General features: G+C 36.0%; 2 protein-coding genes across 2 annotated transcripts; both read right to left on the bottom strand.

The window, feature by feature from the left end:
* Positions 1-1,439: 1,439 nt before the first annotated feature.
* Positions 1,440-2,262, bottom strand: LOC145003168 (zinc finger BED domain-containing protein RICESLEEPER 1-like). Its single transcript, XM_078962301.1, has 3 exons — positions 1,677-2,262; positions 1,540-1,601; positions 1,440-1,469 (listed from the first exon to the last, which is right to left on the bottom strand). The coding sequence occupies exons 1-3, from the start codon at positions 2,260-2,262 to the stop codon at positions 1,440-1,442; spliced, it is 678 nt and encodes a 225-aa protein (XP_078818427.1).
* A 15,225-nt stretch (positions 2,263-17,487) lies between these two features.
* On the bottom strand, positions 17,488-19,769 carry LOC144999684 (monothiol glutaredoxin-S15, mitochondrial-like). The gene is made up of 7 exons (XM_078958815.1): positions 19,571-19,769; positions 19,062-19,156; positions 18,813-18,947; positions 18,633-18,732; positions 18,468-18,534; positions 18,267-18,345; positions 17,488-17,613 (listed from the first exon to the last, which is right to left on the bottom strand). The coding sequence occupies exons 1-7, from the start codon at positions 19,758-19,760 to the stop codon at positions 17,563-17,565; spliced, it is 717 nt and encodes a 238-aa protein (XP_078814941.1). The 5' UTR covers positions 19,761-19,769; the 3' UTR covers positions 17,488-17,562.
* Between the last annotated feature and the right edge of the window lie 2,542 nt (positions 19,770-22,311).

Here is a 22,311-nt window from a genome sequence, read left to right as displayed (position 1 = left end):
ATAATTATCGTTTAAGTTAACTTTATTTTATATTTATCAAGCACTTATACTTAATAATATTAGTAACGTTTGTTAAAAATAACGTATAAATGGATGCCATAATATCTAGTTATATTTCTTTTTTCATCTTCAATTGAAAAAAGTCAAACGAAAACTTAAATTCTTGAACACATCTTCAACACAAACTAAAAGAAAAAACAAATAAATGTACAAAAACCCAAACACTAAAGGCCATTGTATGTAGCATAATAATTAACTTTAGTCCATTTTACAAATTTGATTGGATAATCTTTTGTTCATAGATACGTTGTAATTCCATGATTGGAAACTTGATAATTGCTTCTTTAATTTTGGTTTTGAAATGAGTTGACTTGTTATGCTAATAATTTTGTGATAAATGTGTAACGACTCAATTTTTCAAAAGAAATTTTTCATTTTTAATTAGTCAAAAACATTTTCAATATACCATAAAATCTTAAGTACATTTGTTTTCAAAGTCATAACATCAACAATATTATTCTAAACATCAGAGTGCCCTATAAAAACGTTTGAGATAGAATGCATGTCGCACCATCAAGTCTTGCCTTTGCCCTTAGGCTCAAAAATACATGAAACAAATCAACAAATTGTAAGTTAATGCTTAGTAAGTTCCCCAAAGCATACTCCACACAATCCACATAATTCATATTAACTATAAAAGGTACATAAACCATATAAGTCATGCATACAAACATATAAGGATGCAGTGGGCTCCTCCCAAGGTCTTACTCCAGGATGTCATGGCCTCCCCCACATAGTCTTACATCTAAGTGATATGGACTCCCTCCATGGTCTTTAGCTGGAAAGCCAAAGGCTCCCCCACATGGTCTTACATACAGGTGTCATGGGCTCCCCCATAGTCTTCCCAGCAAGAATCACACATATAACTAGCATACCACTTAGCATAACTAACTATCATACAACGTATCACTACAACAACGAATGTACCACATATCACAAGTAGGTCGGCCTTGGTGCCTTCGACCCATAGGTATGGTGAGTATGGATGCAAACGGGGGCGGATAGTGGCGGGTATTGCGACCCCGTCCCTGTCCCCGACCTCCGCTTCCAGCATCCATCCCCGCCCCCACCCCACTAAATCCCTGACGGAGTTGGGTAAATTAATCTCCGTCGGGTTCGGGGAACCCAATGGATATCCGTTTAGTAAATACATTCCATTTTTTATAAATATAATAAATTAAAAAACGTAAACAATAATCACAATAACTAAAAATTTCAATGATACATATTTCATTCTCAATGATGACAAAATACAAAAAGATGATCACGAAATTCTTAAGTTTTGATAATAAACTAAAATAAAAACAACTTCACTTGAATCTTATTCAAAAAAAGTCTTTGGTCTTCATCACCATCAATCGCCAACAAATATTCATAAACTAAGTATCAAAATCCACGTAGCTTGGACCCTAAACCATCAATTAAAATTTGAAGTCAAATATTTGATTACTAAAAAAAAGATAAGCATGACAAACTTACCAAATCATTATCTTTAACAACTTCAAACTTTGCAAGATGTTTCTCTCTATTGGAATGTGTACCTAGAAATAATCAAATAATTAGATATTAGTATGTTTATAAAGTAAAGTAAAAAGTTTAAAAATAAAAACCCTTACCAAGCTTATCATCCCATAGCCAATCTTGAGCACAAATTAATGTTTCCAATAGATCGGGATGAAGCCTATTTCGATGAGGAGTAACGTGTCTTCCACCGGTACTAAATGCTAATTTGGAAACAACGGTAGACACTGGTATAGCCAAAACATCTCTAACAACTTGTTGCAAATTAGGATACTTAATACCATTACTTTTCCACCATGCTAAAATGTCAAAATCTCCGGTCCTTGGCAAAACATTCTCCTCCAAGTAATAATCTAACTCGGATTTGTAAGTATCAACACTTGAAGTGAAACTCACAAATAAATCAAAACCAGCCAAAGAATCTCCAAAATCATCAATATCCATGCCAAAATCAAAATTAGTAAATGAAGAATGGGTTTCATTGGCATCATGTGGCTTGTATTTGTTTACCAAATCATAAGTCAACTTTCTAATTCGCTCAACTTCTTTTTGGGACTCACCACCATAAATTTGGGGGAAATAATACTCAATCAATTGCATTTTGAATCCTGGATCCAAAATAGTGGCTATGACTAATACTCCATGTATAAGAGACCAATATTGGTCAAACTTCTCGATCATATTGGTAATAATTGCCTTAATCTCCACATAAGGTGAGGTAAGACACTCTTTGAGCAACAACCGAATCTCACAAATTTTTGGGAAAAAATATTAGCAGTTGGATATTTGACACCAGAAAACATCTCGGTCACACTATAAAACACCTTGAGTTTTTCACACATCAATTTTGCCAAATGTCAATCTTGATCACTGGGTGCTTACTTGTAGTTTTTATCTTTGTGTACTAGGCGATTGAAGACCTCCTTGTAAACAATTGCACTCATAAGCATGAGATAAGTGGAATTCCATATGGTTTTACAATCCAAAACTAACTTTCTTTTACTAGAAAGAGATAATCCATCTTTCGCTTCCTCAAAAGTTTCCACTCTCTTTGGAGTGGCAGGCTAATAAACAACACTCTCACGAATACACTCAACCTCACTTTGAATTGCACTTTATCCTTGTTGAACAATCAAGTTCAAGATATGTGCACAACATTTCATGTGAATAAATTTTCCTTTCAAAATTAAGTTATCAGGTCTTAACTTTTCTTTCATTTTTTCAATCATGGAATTATCAACACTACAATTATCTAAAGTTAAAGTATATAACTGTCACACCCCAAAACCAGAACGGCGGAAACGTTCAGGGGTGGAGGCCGTTATGTTTAGTATCAAGAGACATGTATATGGTAAGCAAGTAATAAACAACCATTTCATTTCGAAAGAAAGTGTTTAAAATGTGTGTGTTCACAAAACATAGAAGTCATAAACAAATAACAAAACAAGACTTGAAGTTATAATGCTCCATCTTCTGAAATTCCCAGCACGAGCACCTGTCTAATAGTCTCCTGAGAATACAAGTTATTTGAAAGAGTTGATCAGCAATTAAGCTGGTGAGTTCATAAGATGTTAGTGATGTGAGTAAGTTGTAAAGCATTGTGGAAAATGTATAAGTAAAAGTGATGTACGTTGTAAGTTCTATTTTGAAAGGTTCGTTTGTTCTTCTAGAAAATCATATATTTCCTACTCGAATGAAAGTTAAGTAAAATGACACTACAAGCCTTTCTATGGGTACTAAGTGGGTATAAGTTATATATACTCAGAGTAAACAAACAATCGATTGTGCGCATCTGCCCCAATCTCACAACCCAACGGGGAACAGAAAGTAAGGCGGATAGCACACATTCCATTGGTTGTTAGATCGTTGTCATATATAACCCTGGTGTATTCACTTGTTACTCATGGAGTTATTTGTAATGGTTGAAAAGTTTTTTTAAGAAAACCTATATTCCTTATAGTAAAATAATGACTACGGTGACTACTTTTATAATAGATTTGTTTATACTGCTATATATAATCTGATACCGGGTAGAAAGTTAATTAAGTGAATCTGCCCTACGCCCACAATCCAACAGGAACAGGAAGTAACGCGGAAAACACACATTTAACTATCTATTGGATATTAGTTTTATATATAAACATGGTGTATAAACTAAGGTGTTATAGAGTTACTCACCTAAAGTCTCTAAAAATGTACTGGCTTAATAAAATGGATTAAGCCCTTATTTGGGAAAATCTCTAGTTTTGTATACCAAAATACTGACTTTGAAAAGTAAGTTTTGTACTAGAAAAGTTGTGCGTTGACTCTGTGTCCTATAACCTGATCCATACCCGGTACCCTTATGATGACTTAATGGATACTAAGCATATATATATATATATATATATATATATATATATATATATATATATATATATATATATATATATATATTCGGGTAGATAATAGATTGGGTGACCTCATTCCAAGCCCACATCCAACGGGAATAGGAAATGAAGCGAAGAGCACACATTCTATTAGTTATCGGAATCTATTAGTATATATGTATCCTATAGTGTATACATTAAGGAATCATAAAGCTAGCATTATGATCCTAACCTTTAATCGTAGCCTTCTACCAAGGCATCTTTTGTTCTGTGTTAAACCCGACCATTCCTTTGTCAAATGTAAAAGTATATTCTCCCTAGTTTATAACTATCTTGACTAGAAAATAGATCAACTTTCAAGTGGTACTAACACTTTATGAAAGTAATGGGAAAAGTAAGTACACAGATGTCGTTTATAATGACATGCGGATGTACTAATAACCTAAAAACATATCTGTTTTATTACAGTCATAATGTGAAAGCTAGAACCCCTACTAAACGCTCTCAATGTAAAGAGATTTAGGGAACCAAACGCGACCCCAACAATTTCTTGCAAGCCGTGTAATTCACATTTAAAGTTATATGATCATGTATACCCAATATAATTATCACTAATGCGTTAGTGATTCATTGATATAAATAGATCATGTTTGTGTGTTCTCATTCTATAGCAACTTAACCCGTTTGTTATGTTCTATTTTGCTATTGTTTGATTCTCTTCACTGTTTGTTCTGTTATGGTACTGTTTGATTCTCTTCACTATTTGTTCTGTTATGGTACTGATTCTTTGTGTGCTTCATTGTACTAGAAGTAATGAATAGCATTCTCCTAAACTATACCTATAATAGTTTACTAATGTTCTACCTAGACTGTTACTGAAAAGACTCATTTATCTACTAAGTTATGCTTATGCTTTAAAAACAGAGTTTTGTATAACTATAAAGTAACATAACTTTAAAAGAGTTTTGAAATGGTTTGACAACTTATAAATAGCATAAGTAACATTTTGAAAATTGTTTAAAAACAAACATTTACACAATTATCATTGTGTTCAACCTGTATCCCCCCCCCCTAAAACAGTTAAAATAGTTAAAAGATTCATTACGGGGTATGAACTCACCTGATGTGGGTGATTCAAACGGGTATGCGCGTACGGATGAGAAGTTCCACGAATGAAGTCCTGTGACAATCGTCAAACTTGAGTCAAGTCAAGTCATCAAGTCAAGCCGGTCAACTCTATTAAACCTTGTGTATTAGGGTTTGTGTTATGTTCGTACTGTATAACTTGCTATATTAATGGGAAAACATCACAGGAGAAAAGTTTTGTGTTAAAAATTTCCTAAGCCTTAGTACTAATCAATGAATTAAACTGATGAAAACCATGTTGCATACTCATTAGGAGTGTGTGGGATCCTTAATCATGACTTAACGGGCTCAAGAGACTCGCATTACGGAACCAAACACTCACAAATGCCACACTTGAAATCTCTCTCAAATATCTCTCTGTATGAGAAATCTCTCCAAGAATGTCAAATCTCTCCTAAATCTCTCCAAGTATGTGAAATCTCTCTCAAATATCTCTCTGTATGAGAAATCTCTCCAAGAATGTCAAATCTCTCCTAAATCTCTCCAAGTATGTGAAATCTCTCTCAAATATCTCTCTGTATGAGAAATCTCTCCAAGAATGTCAAATCTCTCCTAAATCTCTCCAAGTATGTGAAATCTCTCTCGAATATCTCTCTGTATGAGAAATCTCTCCAAGAATGTCAAATCTCTCCTAAATCTCTCCAAGTATGTGAAACCTCTCTCAAATATCTCTTTGTATGGGAAATCTCTTCAAGAATGTGAAATCTCTCCCAAATCTCTCCAAGTGTGAGAAATCTCTCCCAAATCTCTCTCAAAAAGTTTCCCGTAACTTTTTAGAATCATTCGGGTCATTCCGGCCCTTAACCGGGTCAAAAACGGCTTAAAACGGGGCGAAAACGAGAAAATTGGACATTAGGAACCGAAGGTCCTCTTAGGGACCAAGAGCAAGGAGGAGCCGAACCCTCCTGAGCCGAAGGACCTCTCGGGACCGAACCTCGCCCAGGAGGAACCGAAACCGAGAACAAGAAGCAAGAACCGAAACTACTGTTCACGACAGAGCGCTCGGTGCCTCTCGGTCCGCCCCCACTCTCTGTTCGCTATTTAGCCTCTCTGTTCGCTAACTCCGCCTCTCTGTCTCTCGCGCACTCTCGGTTCCCTTCCCTCCGCCTCTCTGCCTCTCGCGCACTCTCGGTTCCCTTCTCTCCTCTCTGTCTCTTCGTGCTCTCGGTTCTTCCCTCCTTCTCCTCTCCTCTCGGTTCCGCCTCCCTCTCTCTCTCGGTTCAGCATAAGAGGGCCGAGCCTCGGCCAGATTTCGCATTTTTGTCATTTTCAGCCCATTTTTGATATTTTTAACATTTTAAGCCCGTTTTTCGTGATTTTAAAGCGGGATTTTCTCCAGAAATTTTATTTTAACATAATAAACTCTAAATATTCATAATTTAAACATATTTTTATAAAAATCATTAATTAAATAATAAAGATCTAATGGGGGATTTATTTAAGGTAGAGTGTTGACTTTGCCTTAACTTATGACACAAGCAACCACCCCACACCCACTCTATGACCAGCCATACCTCCCCACCTTACCTATGTCACTTCAATGTTCCCTTACACTCAAATTTCACTCACTCCCACGTTTTTGAGCTGGAACAATCAACCACACTCCTCATTTTCTCTCATTTCTCTCATTCCACTAAGTAACAAACATCACTTTTTCTCTCAAACTCTTCTACACAAATTTTCGAGATCCAAGGCTGATTTCAAGTGTTCTTCCACACTTAGTAAGTAAAAAAATTCATCCTCCCTATTATTATTTCACTTCATTCTACTCAAATCTTTGGTTGCTTACACAAACTCCCTAACTATGATGTTAGATTCTCGAAAACCTTCAAGGCATCTCCAAGTGTTCTTGAATTAAACACTTCCATTCTTCAACAATCATCTACTGAAATCACTCAAGGTGAGTTCATACCCCTACATTTTCATGTTTTCTCAAGTTTTTAGGGGGGGAATACAAGTTAAAACACTAAGAACATAACTAAATTTTGCTAACAGCTTACATCAGAAAAGTTCAACTCCATTCACGGACTGTTTTGGGCATCTTAAACATTTTTGTTTTCAAAACTGTACAAGGTGCAAATAGTTCAAGTTGTTAGCTTTAAAATGGCTACTTGCACATCTCCATACGATTTTTCTACAATTTATGGTGATTTTTACAAAACTGCCTATCATTTCAAACAACAATCCGGACCAGTCTGTGATTTTGGACTTTTTCACCCAAGTTAGAGGTCATTATAAATTGAGATAAAATTTATGAGCAAACTAGACACATTTTGTGAACTCTCAGAATTTACGGATCTAGTTTTCGACTTCGTATGATTTTTCTATGATTTTTCCAAATACAGGGCAGAATGGCTAAAGTTAGCCAACAGCATGTAAATATCATAACACTTTGTATTATGTTGAGCAAAGTGTATAATCATAAGTTCTAATATTTGAATGTGTTTCCATGTTAGTTTATCATTATGAACTGAAACTAAGACATTCATATTAAATATTATTCTTTCATTTTAGAACACGGATTATTTAACTATAAAAAGTATAGTTTGATAATTTCATAACACTAATACATTTCCATAAAAGAGTTTATACATATCACATACACTTTAGATAAACTATAATAGGTATAGTTTGTGATACATCACTCACGCACTCGTACAAAAAGGGTACATTCATACAAGAAAGATTTATATTCACACCCATTTCAAGTAAACTTGTTAACCTATGTTGTGAGACTCTCTCTCTCTCTCTCCCCGTACGTCCGAGTGCGGGATATAATTCCTGGTAGTTATAATCAGAATCTCCTTGAGGGAGAACGTGATACTTGTATATAGATCTATATTGGGTTTGACACCCCACACCTTGCTGCTAGCTACAGTGGGACCTGCAGGTCTACGGGTGACAAATGTCATTTCATTTTCGCGACGCCTGAGAAACGTTGTGGCAGGTTCACATAGTCACAGTATGATTATAGCGACTCACTTAGGGAGACAACAATTCATAAAGTTTACGGGGTTTCATAAAACCGAAGTAGGTTTTAGGTTGATAAAATAAATTTACTTTCCATTTCATTTTAAACTCACAACATCCCTACTAAGAAACGATGATTTCTCATACATTCTAGTCTTTGGTTGTAAGGCTACATTTTTCGGATTTCAAGGAAAATATCAGATTTTTCTGAAACAACGCGACATTTACATGTGAAAGACTTCTACTAAGATTATTAATAAAAGCTTATGAACTCACCAACCTTTGTGTTGACACTTTTCGAATAACTTGTATTCACAGGAAAACACTAATCAGGTTATCAAGTGCTTTTGAGGATGGGACGTTAAGGCGTCAAACTTTTCATATTTTGACAACATATTGTAATTGATTTTGAAACATGTAATTCATACAAGTGATGTAACTTTTTCAATTATATATATGTTGGTTGTGTTTGCTTGAATTACTATTGAAATTATGGTTATGATGCTATACATGAAGTCCTCCACCCCCGGACGTTTCCGCCATCCTTGGTTTGGGGGTGTGACAAGTCCCGAGACACAATAAGTCCTAAATGATATATAAGGACACATATTGACATGAATATAGTGTTTATAAACAACTATATGAAAGGAAACACCTTCCGGGACTAGGAAAGACCTTGACCAAGTGTTGGAATCACATGTGATTCAACAAAGGAAGGTAGAATAGCACTCACATGAGTTTACTACCATGGGTTTACGGCCCAAGGGAGTTTACGGCCGTAAACTCATGGTTACTCATGTGTAAGTGCAAGTTTGAAGGCTATGGGATGCTTTAGGGACCTTAGCTCTACCCTATGATGAGGAAGACCACTTTCTTTGGAGTTTTTGAGGTGTTCACGACCCTAATGAGTTTACAAACGTAAAATCATGGCCATTTATGTTTATTAGGGTTGTTTAGGGTCCTAAAGGTCATAATGAAGCATCCTAAATTCAAGTCTAAGCCTTAGGAAGTGTTTGTGGCATCAAAACACCCCTAACTTGAGTTTTCGTCCCTTGGACCATTTTGGCATGTCTTTGCGGCCGTAATCACCTATGGGTGATAGTATTTTGATTGTTTTGAGTCCTAAATACATCAAGGTAAAGTGTTAGGCTAGTCTATTGGCTTAAGGAAGGAATTTGGGGCATCTTGGCACCATAAAAGGGAGTTCACGGACCAAGAACATCCTTAGCCGTGAACTCTCTTCTAACCCTTGTTTCTTAATGTTTTTAAGGTCTAGACATGTCAAGGGTAGTTATATGTTTGGTTCCAAGGTCTATAGGGACATAGGGCACACTTTTGGCCTTATTTTTAGTGTTCACGGTCCAAGAGGATCGTGGGCCGTGAACACCTTTTCCTTGGGATTTATGGATGATTTCCATGTTATCTAGTCATGTAGTACCCTTTAATACACTCTAGGGTTGAAGTACTTACAATTGGGGGTGAACGGATGAAAATCCTTGGGATAGAAACCGAGTTTTCTCTAGTTAGAAATGAAAGAAATGAACCAAAATGGCTAAGTCTTACTTATATAGTCATTAGGGTTTACGATCCCAATACCATTTTTGGACCGTAAATTCCAAACTCTTGAAGTTTTGGGCACTTATTGCTACATAATAAACCTTAGGGTATCCTCTCTCCTGATATCTTTTAAAGCACTAACTTTAAAACACTCAAACTTATCCCAAAAGCTTGAAAATTAGCAGAAACAGATTTGACTTCAATCGCAGTGGATGGTTTTACATAATGAAAATTTTTGGGTTGTCACAATAATTTGCAATCAATTGACCATGAAACTAAACACCCCATTAATGCTTTAGTTAGTGTTTTAGAATTATGAGGGGCTTGAACATACATAAACCTGCAATTCAAAATAATAATAAAAAAACTAATCAGAACACAAGTAATCAAGATTGTATCTACATAAAAGAAAACTAGTTGATTACCTTAAAATTTCATTGCACGAGAATCCATGAATCATCAATGTAATGTGCAGTAACAACCATGTAGCCTCTTTTTTGGTTAGAGGTTGTCCACATATCAGTAGTCACTGCAACTCTACCTTGGTTTGCACTCAACATCTTTTTTATCTTTGTTTTCTCCCTGTCAAAAATGTTCATTATATCACTCCTAATGGTAGTTCGTGACACATGTTTAAACAGCAGGTTAACCGAGTTAACAAAACTTCGAAATCCAACATCCATTGGTGCAACATTATTTGTTCCAGTTCCAGCAGCCTTAGAACTTGGTTGAACAAGTTGTTGATTTTAGTCTTGAGTCTCACTACAAGAGCACATCAAACAAATAACATTAAGTTAATATCATATAACCAAGAAAACATGAATTTCATATCATACAGATTACATTAAGTTAATATTATGTAACTAAGAAAACAGGAAATTCATATCAGATAACTAAGAAAACAATATGAAGCAGATAATAATCAAGAAAAAAAAAAGCAAACAGAGAATCTGGCTACAGGAGAACATCAAACAAATGACATTAAGTTAATATCATATAACTAGAAAACATGAGTTTCATATCAAACAGATTACATTAATTTAATATTATGTAACTAAAGAGAACAAGAAACAGATAACAATCAAGAAAAAAAAAAACAGAAAGCAAACATATTACATTGGTGAGTTTTTGGTAAATAGCAAACGAAAAAAATCCTAAGTTTTTTTCACAAACATGAAACTCATATCAGTTATCAATCACTATGATTAAAATAATGGGTTCAATGTTTATATTTTTCTTAACTGGATTGGTAAAATAAAAATAAAAAGATTGTTTATGTATTGTTCTTATTATATACAACAAGCCAACAACTAACTTACCGATTGAAGGATGATCGATTATTGAAAAGACCAAGTAGATGAAATCGATTATTACAAAAAACGGATTATAGAAAAAAAAAAGTTACAGATAAATGATTACAGGAAAAAACGATTATAAATAAACCGATTACATGAGATCGATTATTGCTTAAAACGATTGCAGAAAATAGATTACATGAAATCAACTTTAATAAATAAGTTTAATAAGAAAAAGAAACTCACCGATGATAATCGTTCATGGTAACAACCATTGGACAATTTTGCCCTCTTGGTGATCAATCGGAGAAGAAGAAGTGCAGCCTGAATCAGATTTCTTGAGTCTTGAATAAAAGGATTTTGCTAATTGATTGGAGAATGGAGAATGAGAAGGAGAAACGCAGAAGTGTAGAAGTAGAGACTAGAGAGTAGACTGGAGTTAAATCGAAATGCACTATAGAGAAGTATATGTATTCAATTTTTATAGTCGATGTGTTAACTGTTAACCCTCTCTCACAAGTCAGACATGCTCACAGATTACTAAGAGGTACACGACGTTTCACTATTCTATGTATTGTAAATTGAAAGCTACTAATAGTAATAAATAAAATTGAAAAACTATTTCGGATATATATATATATATATATATATATATATGTATATGTATATATAATATCGGGTCATAAACAGGGCGGATAGTACTATGCCCGTCCCAGACCCGTCCCCGCTTCGAGTAAGATATCTTATCCCCATCCCCGATCCGTTACCCATTAAGGCGGGGAATCCCCGATCCGTTTGGGTCGGGTCCCTGCGGGTAGCAGGGAATCCCCGATCCGTTTGCATCCCTAATGGTGAGGAGACTCACTTCTCAAGAATGTTAAATTGCTAAGATCAGATAAGTCCCAACGTGCAACTCCAACTCAACTGCCTATAACCAACATGTGATTAACTTGTCAAATCCCGGAATACCGTAAATTCCCTCACATTCAAACTTGGTCAACCCTGGTCAACAGTTAAGGTCAACAGTCCATGTTTACCCAACTCGTCGAGTGCATCTACCAACTCTTCGAGTTCCTTCAAGGTCCATAAAACTAAAATCTCGAGTCAACTTGGCGAGTTACCCCAGTAACTCGTCGAGTTCTTCAGTGTCTAAGGGCCGAAAACTCTAAGTCGAAATCTCTAGTCCAAAACCCTTAATCAGCTCATTGAGATCCCTCAGGATCCCGAAAATGGGTGAACCTTGCCTGACTCGTCGAGTTGGCTAAGCAACTCATCGAGTCCCTTCATTCTTTTTCATGTTCAGTCCTTTCCAGTGGAATTCAAGACTCCAAACTACAAATCTAGCCCCCTATGGTGTAGTTTCCACCTAAAGTTGCCAACTTTACGTGCATGCATGGCCTTAAGAAGCTAAAACAATCAAAACTAAGGTTTATACCAAGTTTAAGACATGGAGAAAAGGCTAAGGTTGGATAAAGTGAGCAACTTTATGTCCATAGAGGTCTAAGGATGTCCATATATGAACCCTATCCTCATAACAAGGTCCAATCCAAAAAGTGACACCATTGTACATCAAAGGTGAACATTTACTTCCATGAAATGAGATCTAAGCAACTAAAGGTCAAGATAGCGACTTTATACCTCAAGATGGTCACCAATACAGAGTAGATGTCGGATCTACTGCTTATCTCTTTACTCTTTCTTCTTCAAGCTTCAAAATTCTTCACAACCACACCAAAATCACTCTCAAAAGCTCTATCTCGCACTCAAGAAGGTATAAGACTCGAACTAGGGTTTCTCTGGGTTGTAAGGACGATGGAAGAGGCTACAAATGAGCCAAAAGTTTTTTAAATAGGGTACAAATCCCTGAAAATTAGGGTTTCTCTTTACAGTGTCTATTCATCGAATTGGGGCCTTCCAACTCGTCGAGTAGACCCTAAATCCCGCGTCCAAAATCGATCTCTACTCGTCGAGTCGGGTTCCCCAACTCATCGAGTCCTAACACAAACCCTAAAAAATTATGCCATTTGAACTAGACTTCATCCTCGAAGTCTACCGACACAGATAAGTTCGGGTAGTGATCTCACATCTCCTATTTCGGTTCCCATGTCCATTAGGAGCCTCTTCGGTCCATGCATGTTCTAGTTGGAGTTTATTGGGTCCTTTATGGATCAAGATGATTATTGGATCCCATTGAGACATGCAAACTGATAAAGTCGACAACTTTATAAGTTAAGAGCTTATTATGAGGGTTCCATGAGGTTTTGGGGCTAAGTGCTTAAGGGATTACGTCACAAGTTGTTTTTGGAAGAAATCGCAGTTACGCCCAGCATAATTGACTCTGCACCCCGCGTACTATGGACTTTGGGTATACGCCCAACATACCGGTGTGTGTATACCCAGCGTAAATGGTCCAATGCCATTTTGGGTCTGTTTGTCACCTTTGGACTTTGAGCCTTGGTTTTGGGTCTTGTGCTTTGAGTGTTGGACTTATGGATTGAGGAATTGTTTTTGGAATTGGACTCATTCTTGGACTAGGTTATAGGAATTCTTTGTTGGGCCTTGTGGCCCCAATGGGCTTGAGCCTCGTGGTGTCTTTGGGATTTCTGAGATTTGTTATTGACTAAGGAATTATTGGGCTTTAGGATAAGGCCCATATGGGGTTGGGCCCAATTTGGAAAATTGGGTAATTAATGGGCTTTTATGGATCTAGCAGTTTTAGGCCTTAATTTTGGGCATGGGCCTCAGTTTGGTTCAAGATGAGTCAAGGGTAAAATGGTCATTTTACCTTAATTATGGATTATGGATCATAGTTTGGAACCCAATTTCTAATTGGGTGTTATTTGTTTGATAGCGCATGGATTTTAGCGGATCTGCAGTTGGAGAGTATCTGTGGGATTCAGCTTCCCGAGGTGAGTCTTTTCATTATATCCATTAGGGGTGTGCGCGATGCGGTTTGGTGCGGTTTCGAGTCAAAACCGCAAACCGCACCACAGATGTTCAAAACCTCATGATGCGGTGCGGTTTGATGCGGGCGGTTTATGCGGTTTAGTTGCGGTTTGTGCGGTTTGATGTGTTGTTTAACATTAAATCTATCAAAAAACTAAAAACCTGACCAGGTTAAAAAAAATGATTGCTTTTATTTTATAAAAACAAATACAATTTTCAAGTTAAATCGTTTTTTAATAAATTGTGACTCATGTTACTATAGTTTTGTAAGTATCATTGTTATTGCTTTATATTGCCGTTATAATTTATATATTATTGTAAACCATGAGATCTTGATCTAATAGTGATTTAATGTTACGTTATAAATATTTGGTTATTGTAAGAAATATATTTATATACATCATTTCTAAATCGTGATTTGAAGTTATAACAAAATAAAGAAAAAAAAGTATATATAACATGCGGTGCGGTGCGGTTTGAACCGCAGTTTTATAAATACAAACCGCAAACCACACCGCATAGTGTGGTTTGATAAAATGATGAACCGCAAACCGCACCGCGAAATTTTAAACCGTATTATGCGGTGCAGTGTGGGCGGTTTGTGCGGTTTTTTGCACAGCCCTAATATCCATGGGTCGAAGGTACCAATACCGATCCATTACGTGTTATGTAATATGCTAACTGTCTTTGTGATACTTGCATGGAAGACCCCGGGGTAGCCCATGGTATTTGGATATCAGACCATGGGGGGAGCCCATGACATTCCTGGTAAAGATAATGGGGGGAGCCTATGACATTCCAGATAAAGACCATGGGGGAGGCTATGGCAGTTATATATATGTTGAATGATAATTTGTGGTTGTATGTTGTATGGTATTTTGGGGAACTCCCTACGCTTTGTGCTTACGGTTTTCAGTTTATGTTTCAGGTACTTCAATTTTCAATTGGGAGAGCTCTGGATGATTGCAGAGCACACACCACATGTTTTCATATTATGCGAACTACTGTGGTTTGATGATGCTATGTTAAAGTTTTGTTACATTGGTTTTTGGGAAGAATATGTATTAACGATTTATAAATCTAAAAATAAAATATTTTATGGCATGATTTTTCGGATCGTTACTCGCACTCTATAGCCACGTGTCTCGGTGACTCGTCATATGTCACGTCGTGATGCTCAAAGATTGACCTTTGACTTGACTTTCTTGAAATAACAACCTACCTTCATCTCAACTTCAAGTAGTCGTAACTTTCTCATACGAACTCTGTTTCAACAAACTTTATATCTACGAAATCATCATCACACGAACTACAACATTCCTCAACTATATTTTGTTAAATAACATTTCTCGAATTAGAGCAACTCTGGGCTTTATCTCATTTGTTCATCACACAACAATCTATATCTCTTATGGTAGTGCCTGTTTAGAAAATAGGTATTACATATATTTTGACATGTGTTCAGATCGAAGACTATAGAGATAGAGTAGAAGATAGCAAGTTTATTTTGAAGACCACGACTTGTGTACTAATCTTGAATTATGTTATAATAGTGAATTGCCGCAACCTCTATTTTTTCACTATTAATTGTTGTTTTGGTATTTGGGATTGTATTTTGCGCACTAATAAACTTAAAAACCATTTGGAATTTAAAATTAAATGATTTCAAAAGTAATTTAAACTACCATAGCGATGGGTGTTTCATTCTTAAAATCTGATAAACAATGTAAAAAGTTTTCTTTTTACGTTGTTGATTTATTGTTAAAAATATTTTTTATGTGTTATGTGTAGCAAGACAAAGAAAAAGAAGATAAATTTAATTAGTATTTTTCAGTATTATGCGGGTGAGAAGTGGTTGTCTTAAAACTAAATTTAATTATATAAATTACTTGTTAAAGAAGTTAAACCTATATAGGTTGGGATAATATAATTTATGTGCTCAGATGAGAACCAAAATTTTAAAAATCTTCTATATTTAGGGACCGCAAATGTAATTTACTTTTTTTATCTAATATTCTATTAAAGATTCTTAATGATATATTTTGTAGTTTTTTATACATTTTTGTAACATAAGTATGAGGGTATCAACACCATGTCCATGTCCGTATAACTGTTTAACACACGATCGGAGGATATTGACACTAACTAATATGATATCAATATTTGTTTGGTTTCTACCCATATCTTTCTTTCTTCTTACACATATGTGACTAAATTTGTGATTTTTGTGAACTTGGTGATAGATCGAGGGCCTATTTGAGCATTTAATGTTGTGCGAGGGCTATTGGGCAAAGAAACTTGATATAGATTGCATAACCGTTTCAAATTAGCTATGAGAAAGTTGACTACCTCATCCTCTAAGTAAGCTGGTTTTTGTAAGTTTGCTCTAGAGAAGTAATTTTTCTTGGTTTTTATATTGAGGTTTCTTAATGATTTTAGTCCATGTGTTGAATTTCAAAGTACATTGCCTTAAATGGGTTAGAAATGCAAGAAACAACAATGTGGCTTTGTTGAAACTTGAAAGTTGTTTTTAGCATAAATTGCAAGAAATGGCAACATAGTTTTTATGCTTTTTTCTTATGTTATATATCCTACTTTTGTGTCCGTCAATCTAGGTGGAGAGCAACACCTTCAAATTGATGCAGTACCACCCATACCAACCCATATCTAAGAGGACTTGGTCATATTCATTCCACTATCCATTTTTTTTTTTTTGAAATAGGTCAGAGCTGTTTTTCTTTTTTATCTGATTTTTGGTTTTCTGCACATCACTAAAACAAATAGCAACGTGCTTTTGTTTGTTGTCTGCATGGAACTTTCTTTAAGCAATCCATTACTTTCTTGCTCACTATAAAGTAGGATGCTATTTTATAAAATCAATTGCATTATTTTTATAATAGCATCCTATTTTTAATGTAATTATTCACAACTAATAATCAGAAATGACAAGAGGTAGAAGTTATAAGGCAACCGCTGAAGTTTTCTCATATTGGCTCATCCTTTTGGAGCTTTGTTTGGTTGTACTAGAATAGCATCTTCTTTCTTTGTTTGAGATATAAATAGTGAATGTGTTCTCTTAACATTGTACTTGTGTTATTTATCCGATTATAACAATATTATTTTACCCATTATATCAATGCACTTATAACAATGTACTTATTTTACTTAACCGATTATAGCAATGCATTTCAACTGCTCTAAAACTTCATAGAAAATGAGTTTAAAACTTTTTGAGTGTCTCAATATAGCATCTAACTTTCAATTCTAATTGTTAATTTTTTTTTTTCTGTTTTGTTTTCTTTTTTTATTTAAGCGTTATACTTTAAAAGCACAATGCTTTAATAAGAAAAAACATTGAAATAAAATTTTAGAAAACTAAGAAATAGAAACAAAAGTATGATGCTATATTAGACAAACAAATGGAAGTACATTGTTATATTTTGCATTTAGCCCCTGGTTGGGCTACATGCAAGAAATATCAATGTATTTTCATTTGCTTATCCAATTTTCATTTCTAATTCTTAATATTTTCTTTCTTTTCTTTTCTTATATAAGCATTGTACTTTGAAAGTACAATGGTTTAATAAACATTAAAATAACAGCTTTATAAAAACAACCAAAAAAAAAAAAAAAACTTTACACTTTATCTGATACAAATATCTAACAACTTGAACACAAGGACTCTATATTAAGACCGGTCACTGCTTTGATGCAACTGCTACCTTTAGCTTTTCCTCTAACTCACCCTTCTGCAGACAAATTTGTAAAAAGTTACAACTTAATGAGAAAAAAAAACACCTCTATATAGCTTATTCTCTATTACAGGGTTGTTTCTTTTTTACTGAATGGGTTAAGCACTTAATCTAGACAGCAATACATGGTTGCTTCTATTAGACTTAATCTGGACAGAAGGACTAAAGGGGTTAAGGAAAAAAAAAAAACTGGTTTAATGTATTAATACACCACCTATTTTCCCTTCTTTTTTTCCCTCACATGTTAAAATTGATGAATATAGTAAAAACTATTTGGTGGAATGTAAGGGTAAAACGGTCATTTAGGTTCATTCTTTCATTAAGATAGTTTATTTAGTCCAGAGAAAAAAAAAAAAAAAAAAACAGACCTTATGCATGCAAAATTTTATCCATATAGAGTTACAAACATCATTACCTATACAGGACTTTGTGTGTGTGTGTGTGTGTGTGGGGGGGGGGGGGGGGGGGGGCACAGCAACTAAGTATTGTCCCCATTAAGTCAATAAGAAACGGGAACAGTAACCAACCTTTTCAATTGCTCAAAAGGCTAGCCCCCAAAAAATAGGAACCTTGATGATGTGAGATGGAATGTAAGGGTAAAATGGTCATGTGGTTTCATTCAGATGGTTTATTAAGGAGAGATCACTTGCCTTATGCATGTCAAGGATAATATCCGACCCTCCACTGAATTCTCCATTGATGAATATTTGAGGAAACGTCGGCCAAGTGCTACAAAACAAGTAAATATATATCATGAATTTTGGTCATTTAAAGATTACTATGAGTTCAGAAATCAAAGAAAATACCAAACTATACATTAGCAAAACAAAATTTAAGAAAGTGTATATTACCTGAAAGCTTTTACAGCACTCTTAAGCTCAGAATCTTCCAATATGTTCCTGGAACTTATGGGAACTCCTACAGAAAGTCAAAAACAAATGCACATTTTTCAATGGTTAAGCAATTTTAGCCAAAAAAAAAGTAAAGCAAAATTGTCATGTGATTTGAGCACTTACTGTATTCTTGCAAGATTTTGACTGCTAGTGAGCTGAATCCACAGAGAGGGCGATTAGGATCACCTTTCATGTAAACCATCACAGGGTTGTTCTTCACATCCTACACACCAGGTTCATGTTGTTCAACAACTTAACTAAATGACAACTTTATCAATACAGTCACTTGCAACTACAGATTACCTGTTCAACGATGTCTTTCAGAGTGACTCCTGAATTCTCAAGCTTATTAGTTGGCTTAAAATCATCATGTGTATCAGGATCATTGGGTGCAGTTGTTGAGAATCCCATTCCATAATGATACAATGATCCAGAAGCCTGAAAATTAGAAGAAATACGAATTTTAATCTTGTGTTGATTAGAAAAGGTTACATGGATATGGACGACATGATTTTTGGTAAAGAGTTCAATGACTACTATATCATGTCGTACCATTGATGTTGCACGAGAAGATTTGAACGATACAATCCCATTTAAGACCATCTTAGATAACGCCTTTGCCATCTTAAGAGACAAAATCGGTGAATCTACAGCAAAAAAATCAAAATTCTTTTCAACTACAGAGTTCAGAAATATGAGTAGATTGTCGTAGTTCAGTCGAAGAAAACGGAACAGCTGAATAATCGTATATCAGAATTTGAGAGATTCGTAAACCTTCACGAGGAAACAGAATAATAAAATCCACTCTCTATTTACCTGTCGTGAGAATATTTCTTAAATCGAACATTCATGCTAGGAATAAATTCCTAAACTAGAATAAGTACCAGAATACGAGAATATTGTCCATGAACTCATAGCAACGAATAGTAATTGAACACTGAGGGGGAAATTGAACATGTATGCTTCAGCGTTAGAACGATATGTGCCAGGATTTCACTAGCCATGTTTATGTTGCAATGATTTCAACAAAAAGAAGATGAAAGAAGAGGGAAAAATGTTACCAACAAACGACGGAAAGGTTGTACAGCCAACTGATCCTGCTTTGCTTCTGCGTTCTTGGAATGTGGTAGATGTTTCCCTTCTCCTTCTACCAGACGTTTGTTCACCTTCTATTGGAAATGAAGTGGGCTTTAGGTCGAATTTTTTGAAAAGGAAATCACAAAAATGCCATTTTTTTAAGTCCATGTTCATGTAAAATTGTCATTTTGTCCGAATAAGTTTGGACTCACAGTTGCGGTACAAAATTTTGATTTAATGGTGAGTTTGGTTTAATTATTTTGAATTTTTTTAGATAAAATTGAAAAAATGGTTTCTGTGGTATGTAATTTTTCGGGGTTTAAATCCAAATCCCGAGTTTTTTAGATTTATGGTACTTTTGGAGTGGTTTGTACGTGAAAATAATCCCTCCGAAAATTGAAATGACTATAATATCCTTGGGGTATTTATTTTTCATTTTTTTAAAATTTAATCTTTATTTATTTATTTTAACAATTAAAAAAATAATAAAGAACATCTCTCTCCCTGATGATGCATCACCCAAAACACCCACTCTCATTGTAGAACCAGCGAAGAAGAAGGAAAGGACCGGTGATTCTTCGTCGGTAGTAGCAGGCTCAACTGTCTCCGCCTATTTCCACCGAGCACCCGCTGTCAAACACCCCCAAAATTGTTGTTGTATTATCCTGATACCCCTTCACAACCCTCTTAATGACTGTCATCCCGTTCGTCTCCTTCCCCTGTCGAAGAACTAGAATCACAGGTGATGTTTTCGCGATTCCCCACTGTCACCACCTCCATATCCCCTTCCCTTCCTCCTTCCGCCGAGAAACACTACCACATGCACCCTCTTTGATTGTTGCTACCCTTCTCAACCCCCACAACCCCAATTGAAGGCTTGAACCGTCGGAAAAATCGACTCCTCCTTCGTGCTTCATAGCGAATCAGGAAAAGAAGACAGAAGGAAGATTGTTGTTCGATTAGATGGGATTCGAAGACCCATTCCCTTTCATTTGACTGACATGCCAAATACAACCACCACAAGTCTCGATTTTCACTCTTTTTGCTTGATTAAACTCCTCAGGACCACCAACAATCGATTTTCCTTCCTATGTTGCAGTTGATTTGACCAAAAGACGAAGTAGGTCGTCGGAGCGGCCCGGCAATGCCAACGCCCTTCCTCCTCCCCTCTCCGCGATTCGTTTTTAACCACGACCCGTACCCGTCGATTGTGGCCTTGTTTTTCTCAGCTTTCGCCCGTCACATTCCCACTGCTCCTTTAACCAGATGAAGACAAAGAGAGAGAGAGGGAGGGAGGGAATGAGGTGTGGGTCCTATTTTATATTATATTAATAAAACATTAAATTAAATAGAAAAAAATATAACAAATATATCAAGAGGCTAATTTAGTCATTTCAATTTTCGGAAGGACTATTTTTACATACAAACTAGTCCAAAAGGACCAAGAATCCAAAAAAAGTCATGGTTTGGACGAAAACCCCAAAAAATGCATACCACAGGGACCATTTTTGCAATTTTGTCTTTTCTTAAATGAAATATTTGCCCTTTATTACTTATTTTCTATTTTTTATTTTGTTATATTTCTGATTTAAATTAAACAAAAAAGAAAAAAAATGTTTTCAGTCCTCCCTCCGGTAAACACCACCACCATCTCTCTCTCTCTCTCTCTCTCTCTCTCTCTCTCTTTTTCTCTCTCTCTCACTCACTCACACACACACACGCACACATTGGAACACCTCCGATCAGAACCCTCACCAACATGCTCTTTGTTTCCTTTCTGACGATGGAAACAGATCTACACAATGAGGGTTTGCTTTAAGCTAGGTTTTGTTGAGGAATAATCGAGTCGGAGGGGAAGACGAAGGGCGGCGAGAGGCGATATGTTTGCTTTTGACGGTGGTATCCTACAAACCGGCTTCCAGATCTGAACGGAGGAGGATCTGAGGCGTCGCTATCTGATCTGTCGATTCATGCTTTGTAAGGATGCATTTCAGATTCTCGAAGGTGGCTTCATCGACGACGTTCCAAATCTATAAATATCGTCGTCTTCACAACTTGACGATAGCTTCGTTTGGAAACTCGAGCCACAAATGTTGCTTCTGTCTCTCGCTCATTCTACAGCGAGTCTCGTCTCTCTCAGATCGAACGGCTAGTTAGGGTTATAAGATCCGACAAGTTACAATTTCAGATCGCCGACGTCCTTCTTCTTCACCGAAGGTGTGGCTGAAGGCGGTGACACCGACGATGAAGACTGAAACATCCCAAAAACACAGCCTGAAAATTTTGTTTAATTTAATAATAAAAATCATAGTCGATAAACCTCATATAAAAATCATAAGCAATGTATCTCAAAATATCATAACAACTGTCAAGTATATCAGAGTATGAACATCCCAGGCTGAACAAATGGTGTGTGCACTGCAATCTTCCCGAGCTCCTCTTTTGAAAACTAAGTACCTGAAACCAAAACTGAAACTGTAAGCACGAAGCTTAGTGAGATCCCCCAAACTACCACATACTATACAACAACATGTAAACACATACCGGGCCTTGCCCACTGCATCGGACCCAAGTCCGGAAACTGCATCGGGCCGAAGCCCGGACTAACTGGGGCATTGCCCCCTGCATCGGACCAAAGTACAGAAAGTGCATCGGGCCGAAGCCCGGACTAACTGGGACCATGTCCCCTATATCCGACCGAAGTCCGAAAACTACATCGGGCCGA

The sequence above is a fragment of the Lactuca saligna genome, chromosome 6 (genome assembly GCF_052625555.1).
Source record: "Lactuca saligna cultivar CGN05327 chromosome 6, ASM5262555v1, whole genome shotgun sequence".
In the NCBI taxonomy this organism is placed as follows: Eukaryota; Viridiplantae; Streptophyta; class Magnoliopsida; order Asterales; family Asteraceae; genus Lactuca; species Lactuca saligna.
This window is presented reverse-complemented; position numbering and strand designations above follow the sequence as displayed.